Source organism: Hemiscyllium ocellatum, chromosome 1 (assembly GCF_020745735.1).
Source record: "Hemiscyllium ocellatum isolate sHemOce1 chromosome 1, sHemOce1.pat.X.cur, whole genome shotgun sequence".
Classification (NCBI taxonomy): domain Eukaryota; kingdom Metazoa; phylum Chordata; class Chondrichthyes; order Orectolobiformes; family Hemiscylliidae; genus Hemiscyllium; species Hemiscyllium ocellatum.
The window spans coordinates 21,375,344-21,394,824 of NC_083401.1; the positions used below are offsets into that span (position 1 = coordinate 21,375,344).

Genomic DNA, 19,481 nt, shown 5'->3' on the forward strand with positions numbered 1-19,481 from the left:
TTATGGAAACATGGCTCAGAGATGGGCAGACCTGTCAGCTGAATGTTCCAGGATACAAACGCTACAGGAGGGATAGAAAGGGAGACAAAAGAGGAGGGGGAGAGGCATTTTTAATAAGGGATAGCATTACAGCTGTGCTAAGGGAGGATATTCCTGGAAATACATCGAGGGAAGTTATTTGGGTGGAACTGAGAAATAAGAAAGGGATGATCACCTGATTGGGATTGTATTATAGACCCCCCAATCATCACAGGGAAATTGAGAAACAAACTTGTAAGGAGATCTCAGCTACCTGTAAGAATAATAGAGTGGTTATGGTAGGGGATTTTAACTTTCCAAACATCGACTGGGACTGCCATAGTTTTAGAGGTTTAAATGGAGAGGAATTTCTTAAGTGTGTACAAGACAATTTTCTGATTCAGAATGTGGATGTACCGACTAGAGAAGGTGCAAAACTTGACCTACTCTTGGGAAATAAGGCAGGGCAGGTGACCGAGGTGTCAGTGGGGGAGCACTTTGGGGCCAACGACCATAATTCTATTCGTTTTAAAATAGTGATGGAAAAGGAGACCAGATCTAAAAGTTGAAGTTCTAAATTGGAGAAAGGCCAATTTTGACGGTATTAGGCAAGAACTTTCAAAAGTTGTTTGGAGACAGATGTTCACAGGTAAAGGGACGGCTGGAAAATGGGAAGCGTTCAGAAATGAGATAACAAGAATCCAGAGAAAGTATATTCCTGTCAGGGTGAAAGGTAAGGCTGGTAAGTATAGGGAATGCTGGATGACTAAAGAAATTGAGGGTTTGGTTAAGAAAAAGAAGGAAGCATATGTCAGGTATAGACAGGATAGATTGAGTGAATCCTTAGAAGAGTATAAAGGAAGTAGGAGTATACTTAAGAGGGAAATCAGAAGGGCAAAATGGGGACATGAGATAGCTTTGGCAAATAGAATTAAGGAGAATCCAAAGGGGTTTTACAAATATATTAAGGACAAAAGGGTAACTAGGGAGAGAATAAGGACACTCAAAGATCAGCAAGGTGGCCTTTGTGTGGAGCCACAGAAAATGGGGGAGATATTAAATGAATATTTTGCATCAGTATTTACTGTGGAAAAGGATATGGAAGATTTAGACTGTAGGGAAATAGGTGGTTTCATCTTGCAAAATGTCCAGATTACAGAGGAGGAAGTGCTGGATGTCTTGAAACGGTTAAAGGTGGATAAATCCCCAGGACCTGATCAGGTGTACCCGACAACTCTGTGGGAAGCTAGAGAAGTGATTGCTGGGCCTCTTGCTGAGATATTTGTATTATCAATAGTCACAGGTGAAGTGCGGGAAGACTAGAGGTTGGCAAACGTGTTGTCACTGTTTAAGAAGGGTGGTAAGGACAAGCCAGGGAACTATAGACCAGTGAGCCTGACCTCGGTGGTGGGCAAGTTGTTGGTTGGATTTCTGAGGGACAGGATGTATGTATATTTGGAAAGGCAAGGACTGATTCGGGATAGTCAGCATGGCTTTGTGCATGGGAAATCATATCTCACAAACTTGATTGAGTTTTTTGATGAAGTAACAAAGAAGATTGAGAGCAGTAGGTGTGATCTATATGGACTTCAGTAAGACGTTTGACAAGGTTTCCCATGGGAGACTGGTTAGCAAGGTTAGATCTCATGGAATACAGGGGGAACTAGCCATTTGGATACAGAACTGGCTCAAAGGTAGAAGACAGAGGGTGGTGGTGGAGTGGTGGAGGGTTGTTTTTCAGACTGGAGGCCTGTGACTAGTGGAGTACCACAAGGATCAGTGCTGGGCCCTCTACTTTTTGTCATTTACATAAATGATTTGGATGCAAGCATAAGAGGTACATTTAGTAAGTTTGCAGATGACATCAAAATTGGAGGTGTAGTGGACAGTGAAGAGGGTTATCTCAGATTACAATTGGTGGGCAGCACGGTGGCACAGTGGTTAGCACTGCTGCCTCACAGCGCCTGAAGACCCGGGTTCAATTCCCGACTCAGGCGACTGACTGTGTGGAGTTTGCACGTTCTCCCCGTGTCTGCGTGGGTTTCCTCCGGGTGCTCCGGTTTCCTCCCACAGTCCAAAGATGTGCGGGTCAGGTGAATTGGCCATGCTAAATTGCCCGTAGTGTTAGGTAAGGGGTAAATATAAGGGTATGGGTATGGGTGGGTTGCGCTTCGGCGGGTCGGTGTGGACTTGTTGGGCCGAAGGGCCTGTTTCCACACTGTAAGTAATCTAATCTAATCTAATCTGGAGCAGATGGGCCAATGGGCTGAGAAGTGACAGATGGAGTTTAATTCAGATAAGTGCGTGGTGCTGCATTTTGGGAAAGCAAATCTTAGCAGAACTTATACGCTTAATGGTAAGGTCCTAGGGAGTGTTGCTGAACAAAGAGACCTTGGAGTGCAGGTTCATAGCTCCTTGAAAGTGGAGTCGCAGGTAGATAGGATAGTGAAGAAGGTGTTTGGTATGCTTTCCTTTATTGGTCAGAGTATTGAGTACAGGAGTTGGGAGGTGATGTTGCAGCTGTACAGGACATTGGTCAGGCCACTGTTGGAATATTGTGTGCAATTCTGGTCTCCTTCCTATCAGAAAGATGTTGTGAAACTTGAAAGGGTTCAGAAAAGAATTACCAGGATGTTGCCAGGGTTGGAGGATCTGAGCTACAGGGAGAGGCTGAACAGGCTGGGGCTGTTTTCCTTGGAGCGTTGGAGGCTGAGGGGTGACCGTATAGAGGTTTACAAAATTATGAGGGACATGGATAGGATAAATAGGCAAAGTTTTTTCCCTGGGGTCGGGGAGTCCAGAACTAGAGGACATATGTTTAGCGTGAGAGGGGAAAGATATAAAAGGGTCCTAAGGGGCAACCTTTTCATGCAGAGGGTGCTACGTGTATGGAATGAGCTGCCAGAGTATGTGGTGGAGGCTGGTACAATTGCAACATTTAAGAGGCATTTGGATGAGTATATGAATAGGAAGGGTTTGGAGGGATATGGGCTGGGTGCTGGCAGGTGGGACTAGATTGAGTTGGGATATCTGGTCGGCATGGACAGGTTGGACCGAAGGGTCTGTTTCCATGCTGTACAACTCTATGACTCTATGACTGTGAAGTGCACCCTGAGGCCTCATGAGGTGTAATATTAAGCAAATTATTTCTTTGTTTACAAGAAATAAATTCAGGAATTGAAATTCACAATTGCTAATCTCAGGATTACTAACTGAGCCTTGCTTGAGAGAGGGGAAGGACAAGAAGATTAGGGAAATCAATGCTTGGCGAAACATGTGGTTGGGTATTGACAACAGTCCTACAAATGAGTGAAACCGACTCCACAAGCATGGATACAGTGTAACAGGCAGCTTGTGAATGCATTGACAAAACAAGTCAAATATGAACTGATTACTTAGAAAAGGAGCCTAGAAAATAAACCAGGAACAATTGATGAATCCATGTTTGTGCAGTCAACAAATTAGCAAAACAAATAAAATCAAGTGGACCAGTTGTGAAAAGAAGTGCAATTGAAGTAAAGATGGTGGATTTCGGGAAAAAAAGATAGGCTGGACCAAAGAGAACTATTTTAAAAGAAGCAAAGAAGTTACGCGGGATGCAGGCAATAAACCAAATCATTTTGTCGGAAGATCTATACTCCATGAATTGGCAGAAACCTAGCTGCTACTGAAAAAAGAATGAAAAATAAACATTATTTTAATTCATTCCTTTAAGAAATTGCTCAGTGGTAGAGAACTTAAACATTACTAGAATTAATCTTTTCAATGTTTGTAATAATTAAAAACTTGTTTTGGGTTGTGGGTTGTGGAGGAAGTATCATCATTGTTCTTGATACGTGTGAAGAGCTGCCTTCTTGAAAATCTGCAGTGTAAATATACCACCAGAATGCTATGGGATGGTAGCAGTGAGGAGTTTTTGATTTAGCAGTGAGGAGTTGGCAAAAAGATTCCATCAGGATGGTGTATTACTTGGAGGAGTATGTACAGATGAAGATGCTACATTGTGTCTACCCTCTTGGCTCTCATTATTGGTGGTCATCGTGGGTTTGTAAAGTATCGTCGGTGAATTGCTTTGGGGCATCTTGAAGATAGGGTAACTGTTTCTATTTGTTTCCATTGGTGGAGGGAGTGAATATTGAAGGCTGGAGATGTGGTCCCAGTTAAGTAGGTTGCTTTTTCCTGGATGATAGTCAGCTTCTTGACAGTCTTTGGGACGTAAGTTATCCAGTCATTTGGGAAGGATTCCCTTACGTTCTTGACATATGCTTGGAAATGGTGACTGAATTTGGAGAATCAGGAAGTGAGTGACATATTCCATAGCCTCAAACTTGCTTTTTTAGCTTGTTGCTTGTATGCATGCATGCCATCCTGTATTATTGCGCCACTAGATTAGGAACTCAGTTTTTGGTGCAGCTTAATGGTTAGAGTTAGGGGGTTCTGGTAGAGGGACCTTTGTGTGACTGGAGGCTGGTACCTGGTAGCTACCACAGGTGTAAGATCATAAGATATAAGAGCTAAAGTAGACCATTTAGCTGATCATGTCTGCTTCACATTCGATCATGGCTGGTGTGTTTCTAAACCACATGCTCCTACCTTCTCCCCGTGACTTTTGAAGGATCTGGATGGGTATGTGAATAGGAAAGGTTTGGAGGGATATGGGCCAGGTGCTGGCAGGTGGGGCTATACTGGGTTGGAATATCTAATCGGTATAGACGAGTTGGACCGAAGGGTTTATTTCCGTGCTGTACATCTCTATGGCTCTATGATCCACATCTGGACAGCTTTGCAGATGACATGAACATCATAGAGTCATAGACCTCTACAGTGTGGAAGCAGGCCATACGGCCCACTGAGTCCACACTGATCCTCTAAAGGGCATCCCCATATCCCTGAATTTCCCTTGGCTAATCCACCTAACATACACATCCCTGCACACTACGAGGCAAATCCATCACCCGGATAGATACCCGAGACTGGAATCGAATAGGGTTCCTGATACTGAGAAGCAGCAGTGCTAATCACTGAGTCACCATGCCGCCCATTATGGTGGTTAATGATGAGGAAGTACGTCCCAGGTGCAGGTTGATTGATGGGCAGCTCAGTGGCAAACTTACCGCAGATGTCTCTTTGATGTATCATATCTTTCCACGTTTGATCCCTTGCCCCAACTCTTTAGTTTAAAACCCTTTGTACTTCCTCAGTTGTAGAGATTGAGTTCAAAATAAATATTTTAAACCTATATCAGCATGGAAACTAAGCTTCTGAAGTGAACTGTCAAACAAGGCTTGGGGTTCAGAATGAGAACATTTGGCGCAGCCATTTTGGCGCGAGTGATTTGGTGCGGCCTGTTTGGCACAGCCTATTTTGTCACATACCCATTTAGGCACAGAATTATTTTGACGCAGATCAAAAGTCATCATGGTAGTCATCAATGAAAATCAACATAATCGTAGAATTATTAAATGGGTAGTTTCCAGTAGGTTGTAGCAGGTGTATCAACTGCATTTAGTCTGTGATTAGTCCACTCCTAACAGTGGTTTCTCAAAATTTCGAAATAAAAAGAAAATATAACCCATTAAATTTCCTGAATTTCTTTCATTTCAACGGAATATCGTGCCTTGCTACGAGATGTACAAGTTCAAAGTCACAGTTGATAATGTCAGGGCAGCATTCAGGCTGTATTTCCAGAGCCATTTCAAACAATTTATCAGATGTTGTTCATAACGTATTTGGGAGTAAAGCATACAACAGTGGGAACACACCTTTATGTATTTCCCCTAAAATAATAGAAACTTGTGAAAATAGAGGTGAATGTTCCAACAACATATAACTTTTTTGATTGTTTCAGAAACTCGGCATTCCTTTTTCTTCCAAATATAAGAGTTCTGCAGGTGGTGCTACTGCTGTCGGCTAGTAAAAAATGTTCATCATTATATTCATTAACAGAATATGTTTTAAAGCTATCTGAAATTACAAGTTCTTTTAAATTTCTTGGATTTACTGGGAAAGCAGCAATTTCTTTCCTTGTTCTATGAACTATTTTCTTCAGCTCTCTGTTGTTAGGCATCGTTCCTTGGCAAACATCCGGCAAATTTTCAAGGCACTCGTTAATCACTTGTAAAGTTCCCTCAACAATTGTTCTTCTTTGATGACTAGTTATTTTAATGATAACTACAAATTACTGGAAACTACCCATTTAATAATTCTACTATTATGTTGATTTTCGTAGATGACTACCGTATATCTGAGCCAAAATAGTTCTGCGCCTAAATGGGTCTTTGGCAAAATAGGCTGCGCCAAACAGGCCACGCCAAATCGTTCGCGCCAAAATGGCTGTACCGAATGGTCCGAAATCCCTTGGGGTTGGACCAATAGGAATCCAGTAACAGACTTTTAATAAGTTATTTCAGAATATTCAGAGCAAGGATATTCCTACTACAAAGAAAAACATGAACCAGTATCCATAGTTAACTAAAGACTGTGGGTAAAGTAACAAACTTAATGACAACAAATATAACTGTATAAAGATAAGTAGAAGGTCAAATGATTATTCACAATAGAAAAAATGGCAAAAACTGATCAAATTATCGGTAAAGAGAAAGAAATTAGAGCATGAGAGGGAATTCATTTAGGATGAATGTAAAACCAGATGGCAAGAATTTCTACAGGTATTTAAAAAAAGAACAGAGTAAGCAAAGAGTTTGATGGTCTTCTGGACAGCAAAAAAGGAGTAAGTGAGGACCGTAGATGCTGGAGATCAGAGTAGAAGAGTGTGGCGCTTGAAAAGCACAGCCAGTCAGGCAGCATTTGAGGGGCAGGAGAAACAATGTTTTGAGCATAAGCCTTTCATCAGGAATGAGGCTTGTGGCTGAAGGGGGCTGAGAGATAATTGGGAGGGGGTGGGCCTTGGGTCTGTAACTGGGAATGTGATAAATAGATGAAGGTGATAGGTCAGACAGGAGGGTGGAGCATATAGGTGGGAAGGAAGCTAGACAGGTAGGGCAATGCCAAGTTGGAAGGTTGGATCTGGGATAAGGTGGGGGGGAGGGGAAATGAGGAAACTGGTGAAATCCACATTGATCATGTGTGGCTGGAGGGTCCCAAGGCAGAAGATGAGGCTTTCTTCCTCCAGGCTTCGGGTGGTTAGGGTTTGGCGGTGGAGGAGGCCCAAGGCTTGCATGTCCTTGGTGAAGTGGGAGGAGGAGCCACAGGACTCTAGGGTTGTTGTGTGTGTGTGTGTATCCTGGAGATGTTCTCTGAAACAAGTTTACGTCCTGTCTCCCAAGTGTAGAGGAGACCACATCAAGAGCAATGGACGTAATAGATGTGTTGTTTGGATATGGAGCTAATAGTAGAGAACAAGGAAATGGTACAGGAACAAATATTTTACTTATATCTTCAATAGAGTGGATACAAAAATATGGCAGTTATAACTCTAAATCAGGAGGTGAAAATTATAATCGCGAGAGAAATAGTACTGAGTAACCTGATGGAAGTGCAGGCTGTCAAGTCTCTGGGACCAAATAGACTTTATCCAGAGCTAATGAACTATAAGACGTGTTGGTATTAACTTTCCAAAATTGTCTCAATTCAGGAAAAGTTCCAGCAGATTGGAAAGTTGCAAACGTAACTTGTCTATTCAAAAAAAGAAGAAAGGAGGAAGTAAGAACCAACAGGGCAGTTAGCTTGACATTGGTTTTAGGGAAAGTGTCAGAATTGAACATTAATGAGATTGAAGTTGCACACTTAGAAAAACTCAAAGTAACCAGGGAGAGTCTTCATGGTTTCGTTGGAGGGAAATCATCTTTGACAAACTAATTGGCATTTGTTAAAAGTGTAACATGTTTTGTGAATAAAGGGAAGACAAATTAAACTTGGACTTCCAACTGGCATTAGATGAGGTGGCACAAAGGTCATTGCAGAAATGAAAAGTTTATGGTTCAGGGTTAACTTTTCAACATGGATAGAAAAGTGGTTGGCTGTCAAAAATATTTGGGTACACATGAAAAAGTCTTTGTCTGACTGGCACATTGACGAATGGTGTTCCACAGGGGTCAGTACAAGGCTCAAAGTTTTACAATTTTCATCAATGACTTATCTTAGGCAAGGGAAGGCACGGTAGCTAATCCGAGATGTCCTTTTGCATAAGTCAAAAAAAGTTAACAGGCTTGTACAACACATAATGAAGAAGCTGAAAATGTGTTGCTGGAAAAGCGCAGCAGGTCAGGCAGCATCCAAGGAACAGGAAATTCGACGTTTCGGGCGTAAGCCCTTCTTCAGGAATGGCTTCTTCATTCCTGAAGAAGGGCTTATGCCCGAAATGTCGAATTTCCTGTTCCTTGGATGCTGCCTGACCTGCTGCGCTTTTCCAGCAACACATTTTCAGCTCTGATCTCCAGCATCTGGAGACCTCATTTTCTCCACATAATGAAGAAGGTTGATTAAGTGTTCTCCTTTATCACTGGCGTTAAAAAAAGCATGTCTTCCCATCACAAAATAAGCTAGCAATCACGTTCAGCAGCTAATAAGAAAGGCAAAGGGAATGTTGGCCTTTTGCAAAGGGAATGGAAAGAGAAGTAAGGAGATCTTGCTTGGAGTGGCTGCAGATGGAGAAGAAGCACGCATGCTCAGTGTGAATGTGCGGGAGGAAAGCGGGCGCGCATGCTCAGTGTGAATGTGCGGGGGAGAAGAACGGGCGCACATGTTCAGTGTGAATGTGCGGTGAGGGAGAGCGGACGCGCATGCCCAGTGTGTGAATGTGCGGGAGGAGAGCGGACGCGCATACTCAGACGGCAGTGGGAGTTGCGCAGGCGCAGTGCCGGCGGTGTGAGGTTTTTTTTCACCTTCTCCCGGGGACGGTCTGCGGCTCGAGCCCAAAGTTGAGAATATGGCGGCGGAGGAGCGACGGACCGGCTCCGGGCTCCGGGGGAGGCTGGTGGCGGTCGCTGTCGGCTCTGGGAGATTCCTGACGTGGGGCGTCATGTTGGTGCTGTGTGTGTCGGTGTGCGGGTGGCCCGGTGCCCAGGGCAAGGAATGTGAGAAGCGGTGTGTCCACGGGAACTGCAGCGCAGCGGGCGGACAGTGCGTGTGTCAAGCCGGCTGGGTCGGGGAGCTGTGTCAGCACTGCGGCGGCAGGTTCAAGTGAGTCTAGGGCTGGGAGGGTCTCAGGGACCACGGTTTACCCACATCACCTCTAACCTATAATCACATCGCCCCCTGACCTATAACCCCTCATTTACCCCCTGACCTGTCAATCCCCCACCCGCCCCCTGACCTATAACCCCTCATTTACCCCCTGACCTGTCAATCCCCCACCCGCCCCCTGACCTATAACCCCTCATTTACCCCCTGACCTGTCAATCCACCCTCACCCCCACCCTACATGAGAGCGCTGCTGGAAAAGCACAGCAGGTCTGGCATCATCCGAGGAGCAGGAAAATCAATGTTTCGGGCAAAAGCCCATCATCAGGAATTTGCCCGAAACGTTGATTTTCCTGCTGCTCGGATGCTGCCTGACCTGCTGTGCTCTTCCAGCAGCGCTCTAATCTAGATTCTGGTTTCCAGCACCTGCTTTTTTTTAACCTGATCTTTAACACCCCCTACCCGCCCCCTGACTTTTCACCCCATCACACCCGCCCCCTGACTTTTCACCCCATCACACCCGCCCCCTGACCTGTCACCCCATCATACCCGCCTCTGGCCTTTCATCCCATCACACCCGCCCCCTGATGTGGGCGGCACGGTGGTACAGTGGTTAGCACTGCTGCCTCACAACGCCTGAGACCCGGGTTCAGTTCCCGACTCAGGTGACTGTCTGTGTGGAGTTTGCACGTTCTCCCCGTGTCTGCGTGGGTTTCCTCCGGGTGCTCCGGTTTCCTCCCACAGTCCAAAAATGTGCGGGTCAGGTGAATTGGCCATGCTAAATTGCCCGTAGTGTTAGGAAAGGGGTAAATGTAGGGGTATGGGTGGGTTGCGCTTCGGCGGGTCAGTGTGGACTTGTTGGGCCGAAGGGCCTGTTTCCACACTGTAAGTCTAATCTAAAACCTGTCACCCCATCACACCCTAATCTATAACCTATAATCCCTGAACCTTATCACCTATAACCCCACCACCCCCTGACCTGCATCACCCTGTCAAACCCCCTGACTTGCACTCTCCTCTCACCAAAACACCCCCTCACCATGTTCCCCTCTGCCCTAAACCACCCCTACCACCATCAGCCTCTGACCAAAACAAACCATCACCCCTTCCTCTCAACCCCCATCACCACCTCTTGTCCCATAACCTCATCACCATCGTCCCCCACCTGTCCTAAACCCCCCCTCATCCCCATATTCCCTTGCCCTATAATGTACCTCACCACCAGCCCCTGCCCCAAACATCCCCCAACCTCAATGCTGCTCTCAACCTCCACTCAATCCTTGCAACTGCCCTCAATGCTCTCAACCCTTGTCCCTGCTGTTAATGCCCTCTCAAACCATGCCCCTGCCTTCCACCTGTCATCCTGACCTGAACACTGAAGAACACAACCACCCCCACACCCCCCCACACCCACACCCCCCCACACCCACACCCCCCCACTCCCCGCCCCACGCCCCCCGCCCCACGCCCCCCGCCCCACGCCCCACACAGGCCCTCAACACTCTTCCCCAAAGTCAACTTATCCACACCTTCTCTCGCCATGTTATTTCCCTACCCACACCTGCTGTAATGCAACCCCTTCTCAATCCCCACAATCCCACACCTTTTTCTCAGCCACCAACCCCTCTCTTCTCCTTCCACTTTGGCTCTCCATGTTTTATTTGTTTCTGGCCATGTCAGTCCCTGTCCCCTGCTTCCGTAAGTGTCCCTGTGCATTCTCTGTTACTTTTTGCCATTTGTTCGTTACCTGTCGTGAAATTTCAATGTTTTTAGAGGGGGTGTTTTGATGAGACTATAGGTCAGGGGGTGATGGGGGATGGAGGTCCAGTACATGTACAGGATTAGGCATTTTGACCCCAGTCTGCTTCAGGATATATGAACAGAAGTAGGCCATTCAGAACATCAAGTCTGCTCCATTATTTGTTGAAATTATGGTTGATATGATAATTCCCATCTATGCTTTGTTAGCTTTTCTCCGTATTCTTTGATTCCGATACTGATGTCGAAACTGTATTCCTCAATCTTGAATGTGCTTCCTGAGCCAGCCTATTTTTTAAAAATACTTCATTCCTTTTGAAATAAAGGCCACTATTCTATTTGCTTTCTCTATTACCTGCTGAGCTCCAATGTTAGCTTTTTGTGATTTATCCACAAGGACTCCCAACCCTCTGTACTGTAGTTTTCAGTTATCTTCCGACTTTTAAATAATATTCAGCTCACGAATTCTTTCCGCAAGAGTGTGTAGCCTCACATTTACCATGTTATATTCCCAAGTTTTTGTCCACTAACTTGGCTGGTCTTTGCAGACTTTCTGCCATCTTCATCACTTGCCTTCCAACCGTTGCAGTTTGTCATTTGCAAAGTTGGTTATCGTATATTCACTTTCATAGTCCGAGTCATTAGTATACATTTTGAATAATTGATTCCTGTGGCACTCCACTAGTTACAGATTGCCATCCTGAAAATAGTCCCTATCAAATTGTCATGTCCAATATTCTGAGGGGTTTGGGGTAATCTACCACTTGAGTGAATATACTTGCTGTTATGCCTCAATAACATCCATTCTCAGATTTCACATTATTAGTTGATTTCTCAGAGGAGATTTCTGATTTTGACCCCCTCCCCCCTTCACAAACCCACGAAGAGGAGCAAGAATAGGCCATGATTCTGCCATCATGGCTAACTCATCTGCCTAGACCAGTTAGCTATTCACCTTCTTTATCAAAGATCTGTCAACTTCCTTAAATATTCAGACTGCTCCCACTCTGTTTTGAGGTACAGAGTTCCAATGACTCATGCTCTTTTAGAAGAGGAAAAAAATTCTCGTCTATCTTGAATAAGTAATTTTTTTTTTAAATAGTGGTGTCTCATTCTAGATTCTTGCAGTAAAGGAATTGTTCTTTCTATTATCCACCCTGTCAAGATAGTTCATGATCTTAAATCATTTAATCAAATCATTCTTGATTTTTAAAACTCTAATAGATACAAGCCTAGCTTAACCAACCTCCTTACTATTAATGACACTACCAATTTTCACGTCATCTGCAAACTTACTAATTATACCTTTTTCGTTCACATACAAATCATTAATGTACAAAACAGCAAGGGTCCCAGCACTGAATCCTATGATACAGCTGGTCACAGGCGTCCATTTACAAAAATAACCCTGTACACCACCCTTTGCCTTCGATTTGTAAGTCCGTGTTGGATCCGGTGTGTCAACTTGCCTTGCATCCCATGGGCTCTTACTTTTTTGGACCAGCCTTCCAAAGACCTTACTGAGGTCCATGTAAATCACATCAACTGCACTATTCTCATTATATTTAGTCATCTTTTCAAATCATTCAATTCAATTAATCAGACAGGGTCTCTCTCTCTCTCTGATAAGTCTGTGGTTACTATCCTCATCAATCCATGCTTACCAAGTATTGATTAATCCTGTCCTTCAGAATTTGTTTCCAATAATTTCAGATTATTAGGTAGGGCTTAGAAATATATCCAATAATTCCATTGACGTCAGACCAATACTGGAGTGCATTAGTCACCAGGCTTATCCTTGCTGTCCTTCTTGTGCAAAGGAATCACATTTGCTATCCTCCAGTCATCTGGCATTTCACTTGTGACCAACAAGTATTAAATATATCCACTTGGGTTCGAGGAATTGTCTCCCTTGCCTCCCATAGCAGCCATGCCCATTAAAACAACTAATAGTGCCTATTTAATAAAGTTAATGTGTTCTTGACATCACCATCCCAACTGAAATCCCCAGCTATGTATTTTGCCTTTCTAAATAGAGATGAGAAGTATTCTTTTCAGACATCACCCATGTCTACTAGCCCCACACACAGGTTGTCCCTTTGGTCTCTGAAGGTCTAATTTTTCCCCTCTTAATCATCTTACTCTTGTATATTAATATTAATGAGCCTTGGAGTTTTCCTTGATCCTATCTGACAAAGATATGACATGGTCCCTCTTTTGCTCTCTTAATTTCCATTATAACCACCCTCCTACACCCAACTTTTGAATGACTTCCCCTGTATTTGTTGAGCTGCACCTGACATATGCTTCTGTTCTTTATCAAACTCTTGGTATCCTAGCCATCCTGGGTTTCCTGGACTTGTTGCCCTTGTCATTAAGAGGAACACACTGGCTCTGAATTCTGTCCTTGCTTTTAAAAGACTCCCACTTTCCAAATGTATTCTTAACTGCAAGTAGCTGCTTCCAATCTGTTTATCAGATCTGGTTTAATAATATTGAAATTGGCCTTACCCCAATTTAGCCACTTAACTTCTGCACTATCCTTATCCCTTTCCATAGGTCACTATCCTGAAAATGCTCGTCTGCTGAAACTTAAAACCACTTGACAAAGGTTCACTCCCTCAGATTAGGTCTAGCACTGTCCCATCTCCAGTAGAACTATCTATGTACTAATTGTCTGGCACTAAAAGCACTCGTACCCACTTCAAAAGTTCCACCCTGCCTCATCCTTTCACACTAAGACGATCCAACTTAGCAAAGTTGAATTTTCTCTTACAACTGTAACTCTATTTTTCTCACATCTTTCTGTGATTTGCCTACATTTCTGCTGCCCTATCTCCCTCTGGCTGTTGGAAGGTATGTAGTTTAATCCCAGAAAGGTAATCACCCCTTTTTTATTTCTAAACTCTACCCAGATGGCCTCATTTGAAGAGGACTTCTAGGACATCTTCTCTCATTTTCTGAAGTGACGGTTTCTTCTGTCAAAAATGTAATGCCCCCAAATATTACTCCTACTCCTAAATCCCCCCTCATCCCCAAATCATGCTTGAAAATTTTATACCTTAGAATGTTGTGCTGCCTATCTTGTGCTTCTTTCAACTATGTCTGTGATGCCAGTGATATAAATGTCATTATTCCATTTGCCCATTAAATTAATTTATCTTTTCATAAGATTGTTAGGATGTATTTGTGGATCGCCAGTGGCTCACTACACTTTTTGAATTTTTAATGCCTCAGTTTTTTGGTTTTTGCCTGGTAGATGTGATCAATACGGACTTCAATAAGGCGTTCGGCAAGGTTCCCCATGGGAGACTGATTAGCTAGTTTAGATCTCATGGAATACAAGGAGAACTGTATGCACTGTTAGCACTGCTACCTCAGCGCCAGAGACCCGTGTTCAATTCCAGCCTCAGGCAAATGTCTGTGTGAAGTTTGCACATTCTCCCCGTGTCTGCGTGGTTTCTTCCAGGTGCTCCGGTTTCCTCCCACAGTCCAAAAATGTGCAGGTTAGGTGAATTGGCCATGCTAAATTTCCAGTAATATTAGGTGAAGGAGTAAATGTAGGGAATGAGTCTGGGGGGATTGCTCTTCGGAAGGTTGGTGTGGACTTGTTGGGCTGAAGGGCCTGTTTCCGCACTGTAGGTAATCTAATGTAAACCAGCCATTTGGATACAGAACTGGCTCAAAGGTAGAAGACAGAGGGTGGTGGTGGAGGGTTGTTTTCCAGACTGGAGGCCTGTGACCAAGAATTGGTGCTGGGTCCTCTACTTTTTGTCATCTACATAAATGATTTGGATGTGAGCATAAGAGGTACAGTCAGTAAATTTGCAGGTGACACCAAAATTGGAGGTGTAGTGCACAACGAAGAGGGATACCTCAGATTAAACAGGATCTTGACCAGATGGGCCAATGGGCTGAGAAGTGGCAGATGGAGTTTAATTCAGATAAATGCGAGGTGCTGCATTTTGGGAAAGCAAATCTTAGCAGGACTTATACACCTTAATGGTAAGGTCCTGGGGAGTGTTGCTGAACAAAGAGACCTAGGAGTGCAGATTCATTGCTCCTTGAAAGTGGAGTCGCAGGTAGATAGGATAGTGAAGGCAGCATTTGGTCTGCTTTCCTGTATTGGTCAGAGTATTGAGTATAGGAGTTGGGAGGTGATGTTGCGGCTATATAGGACATTGGTTAGGCCACTGTTGAAATATTGCGTGCAATTCTGGTCTCCTTCCTATTGGAAAGATGTTGTGAAACTTGAAAGAGTTCAGAAAAGATTTACAAGGATGTTGCCAGAGTTGGAGGATCTGAGCTACAGGGAGAGGCTGAACAGACCTTCTCGAGGTTTATAAAATTATGAGGCGCATGGATAGGATAAATAGACAAAGTCTTTTGCCTGGGGTCGGGAGTCCAGACCTAGAGGGCATCGGTTCAGGGTGAGAGGGGAAAGATATGAAAGAGACCGAAGGGGCAACGTTTTCATGCAGAGGGTGGTATGTGTATGGAATGAGCTGCCAGAGTATGTGGTGGAAGCTGGTACAATTGCAACATTTAAGAGGCATTTGGATGGGTATATGAATAGGAGGGGTTTGGAGGGATATGGGCCAGGTGCTGGCAGGTGGAACTAGATTGGGTTGGGATATCTGGTCGATATGGTCAGGTTGGACCGAAGGATCTGTTTCCATGCTGTACATCTCTATGACTCTATAACTCATCTCATTTTGTACTTTTTGATTTTGGTGTTGGTGAAATTGGAGATTTAAGTAGTTTAGAACAGTTTTTTCTGAAAGATTTTAATTGGTAAAATCATCAGGATTGGGACTTGTGAGGATATCATTTGATTTATCTGCAGATTTGTTCAGAACAGTTAAAATAATTGAAGAGAAGTTGGGGCAATTGAAGAGTGTGACTTTTTTGCTTGAAACACAATATCTAATGGCTGCCTTCTGTTCCTAGTTTGTGTATATGTTTATAGTAACATCACCATGTTTGTCATTATGCCTGCAGAACATGAATAAGTCATCTTGAACAATTGTTAAAATGTAACTGACCTCTTGAATATTGCTGTGCCCTGCTGGGATATTCAGATTTTAGGACCTAGCTCCAACAAAGCCTTCTGCTCAGTTTAAGCAATCTCCTGTGCTTGTTACAATGTTGTTGTGGTACTGTTAAAATGAAATGATGCTCTGAACAATTCTGGAGTTTTCTGCATCTAAATTATGCAAAACGACACTTAGCATATGCAAGCACAGAAAATAAAAGAAGGAGTAGGCCCTTTGAGCCCCCTTTGACATTCAATATCAGAGTACTCAGAGTGGATTCCATAAAGGGATATGGAGCTCTTGCAGACAAATTAATTTCAGATGCAAACTAGGCAAGATCGAATTGAATGGCAGAATAGGCTCAAGGAGATGAATGGACTACAACTAGCTATTTGGCTCATCGAATCCGCACCAGCCCTCCGAAGAGCTTCCTGCCCAGGCCTCTACCCTATCTCTGTAATCCTGCATTTCCCATGGCTAATCTATCAAGCTTGCACAACCCTGAACGCTGGGCAATTTAGCATGGTTAATACACCTAACCTGCATGTCTTTGGACTATGGGAGGAAACTGGAGCACCCAGAGGAAACCCACTCAGAAACGGCGAGAATGTGTAAACTCCACGCAGTCGTCTGAGGCAAGAATTGAACGTGAGCACGGCTGGAATATGACCATGTCCTCCAACTCTTTGCCCTGTTCCCATTTTCTCCCATGTCCTTTGAAGTTTTTAGTCTGAAGAACAATGTCTACATCTTGAAAATCTTTTACTGATTTGGCGTGAGCAATTTCCTATGGCAGAGTACAAATTTCTAAATAACTTGTGCTATAACCTTCAGTCATGTGGTGAAAGATAAAACTGGAGCCAATCTTTAACCACATTTCTAAACATTTATTTAGAGAGATCCATTCCAAACATGTACCTCCTAAGCTGATTACTATTTCACTGTATTTATTGGTAAGCAGTGATTCCCTACTTAATGGCCAGCACCTGGATACAATTAAATATAATTAACAGTCTGGGAGCACATTTGAACTTCTGATTACAATGCTTACTTATTTTGGCTGGTTCACTTATGGGGCTTTGTGGCAGCGTGCTTTCTTTTGTAAAATCTGGATTAAGTTCCAGCATCCCCAAAGTTGTATCCAAACAGATTTATTAAAACTAATTATTTATATGTACTTGTGTAATAATGAGATTAATGATGTTTTATTATAGAAAATTCCTTGGTTATGTAGCACAACATGGCTCAAGTCGGGCTAGTTGTAGTCCATTCATCCCCTTGAGTCTATTCTGCCATTCAATTAGATTGTATCTGAAATTAATTTGTCTGCAAGAGTTCCATATCCCTTTGTTATTACTCAACAAACACACTTTTAAATTTGTTCTTGGAAGTTCGAGTTGCCCCATTGTCTACATACTTCTCGAGTGGAGAAATCCAGTTTATTTGTACATTATTACAAATATCAGCTATTATGGCATTTGCTGGTGTAGTGAAATTTCACGTGTACCTGAAAGCAAAAAATACATATATTCTATTTTCTGTGGTCTATAACTATTTGTTTGCTCGAGAATGTCAAGTAGATCAGTGGTTAGCACTGCTGCCTTTCAACATCAGAGAGCTGAGATTAATTCCATCCTTGAGAGACTATCTGTGTGGAGTTTGTACATTATTCCTGTGTCTGCGTAGATTTCCTCTGGGTGCTTTGGTTTCGTTCCACAGTCCAAAGATGTGAAGGTTAGGTGGATTGGCCATTCTAAATTGCCTATTGTTTCCAGAGATATGTATGTTAGGTGGATTAGCCATGGGGAATGCAGGGTTATGGGGATAGGTTAGGGACATCGCTGAGTGGGATGTCCTTTAGAGGATCAGTGCTGACTCAATGGGTTGAATGGCCTGCTTCTGTACTTAGGGGATTCTATGGTTCTGTGTTTGTAATAAATTAATATTTTTAACTTTGACAGCAGCTAATTACTGCACCTGTCATGTTACATAAATTGGTTGGCTGTCACTCAATGACAATGCCATCTGCTCAGGGTGCAGGTTTTTGTTGTAGGTCTTCATGTGACTGAAAATGCTGATTGTCAACAAATGGATCTTGGAGGGGGGCAGGATGTTCCATTGAATAGGGCATCTGGAGTGCAGGATTTGTCCTTCATTAAACTGTTTTGAAAGAAGGTATGATGTGATTTTTCAACAACTGAAAAAGCTCCTCCCAGGCATTAATGTTAATGTTGCCACCATTCAGGGAGAAGTTCACAGTGTCTTTGAAGTGCTTTAGTTGCCCTTCTGGGGAATCCTCCGAAGAATTGAAAAACCAGGAGCTGGCAGTGATGATTGTTTTTGGTTGTCTGGGAACAGTGTCTGACCATCAAAGTTCATTTTGCCTGAATGGTGTGGAGCTAGCGTCAGCAAAATCTTTGGACTTGCTTGAGAGTTCTCCTATTGAATCTAATACGTGCAGTGGGGACATTGCAGATGGAATTTGTCCAGTACTGCTTTGTATTGCTGATCCACAGTCCAGGTGTCACTGTGGAACAGGAATGTGATGGCAACATCTGCTCTGTGCACTTGGAACTATTATTGACTTGCAGAGGTTTTGTCAAACACTTTGTTCTTTAGAAGTTTAAGCTGCTGTAGCTCATATTCCAGGGTGTATCAATAAATGTACTTGGGAAGTTTAATATTTGGTTGGTCAGGTTTCTTGGAAATTCATATCTTTTGAAGAACACTTCTCAGATCCTCATGATGAACTGATTCATGTGCTTTGGTCAGTCTGGTGAATTCAGTGATGAATTCCACGTGGTGTTCTTGACATTTTCATCTGATTTGGAGACAGCAGAGGTCAAGTTTAGTGGTTTCTGTGCAAGTTCCACTGTCTCTCTGGGAATATATTCTTAGTCTCTCTGTTACGTGCTACAGACAAATGCCATTATAGTTTCTACAGCATTATTTATTTCCTTTCATAAAGGTGGTTGCAATCGGAGTTGAAATGAGGGAGATTTACTTTTCACTTTAACTCTGTAGGATTTACCTGCAATCTTGATGTGAACAAAATTTTTGAATACCTCAGCTGCAATCCATTGGGATTGTGCACTTTGTCATCCATTTGGTTGCTTGTTACATTTCTACTAATGGTGAGTTGTTCATGGATTTTACCACAGGATACTTGGAGAAAGCATGGAGACTATTGGCTGCCAGTGAGCGCTGATGATTTGAGAAATTATATGATATCAATATAGAATTCTTGAAAATCTTATCAACATATTTGTATTAAAATAACATGTTATTTCTATCAGTGAGCAGCTCAGTGAAAGATTTTTGCTTGTTTTCTTCAAATGTTATGTTTGACAATGGCATAACACTTACTGAGTCAAGCAGCTGCTGCTTTTTCTATTTGAGAAGGATGTAAAAAGGTGAGGAGATGCAATCTGTCCAGTTTGACTTAGCTGCTTGCTCATGTAATTTTGACACCAAGTGTCCACTTTGACCAGCATTCTGATTTTGTTACAATACTTGCACATATTTATC

The 19,481-nt window shown here is 43.2% G+C and overlaps 1 protein-coding gene across 1 annotated transcript in view; it reads left to right on the plus strand.

Annotated features, from left to right (window-relative positions):
- The first annotated feature begins 8,854 nt into the window (after nt 1–8,854).
- atrn (attractin) overlaps nt 8,855–19,481 on the plus strand; it is a 376,923-nt gene continuing 366,296 nt past the window's right edge. Inside the window, exon 1 of the mRNA XM_060840099.1 lies at nt 8,855–9,159. Within this exon, the coding sequence (XP_060696082.1) occupies nt 8,906–9,159 (254 nt within the window). The 5' untranslated portion in view covers nt 8,855–8,905. The remainder of the gene's footprint in view (nt 9,160–19,481) is intronic.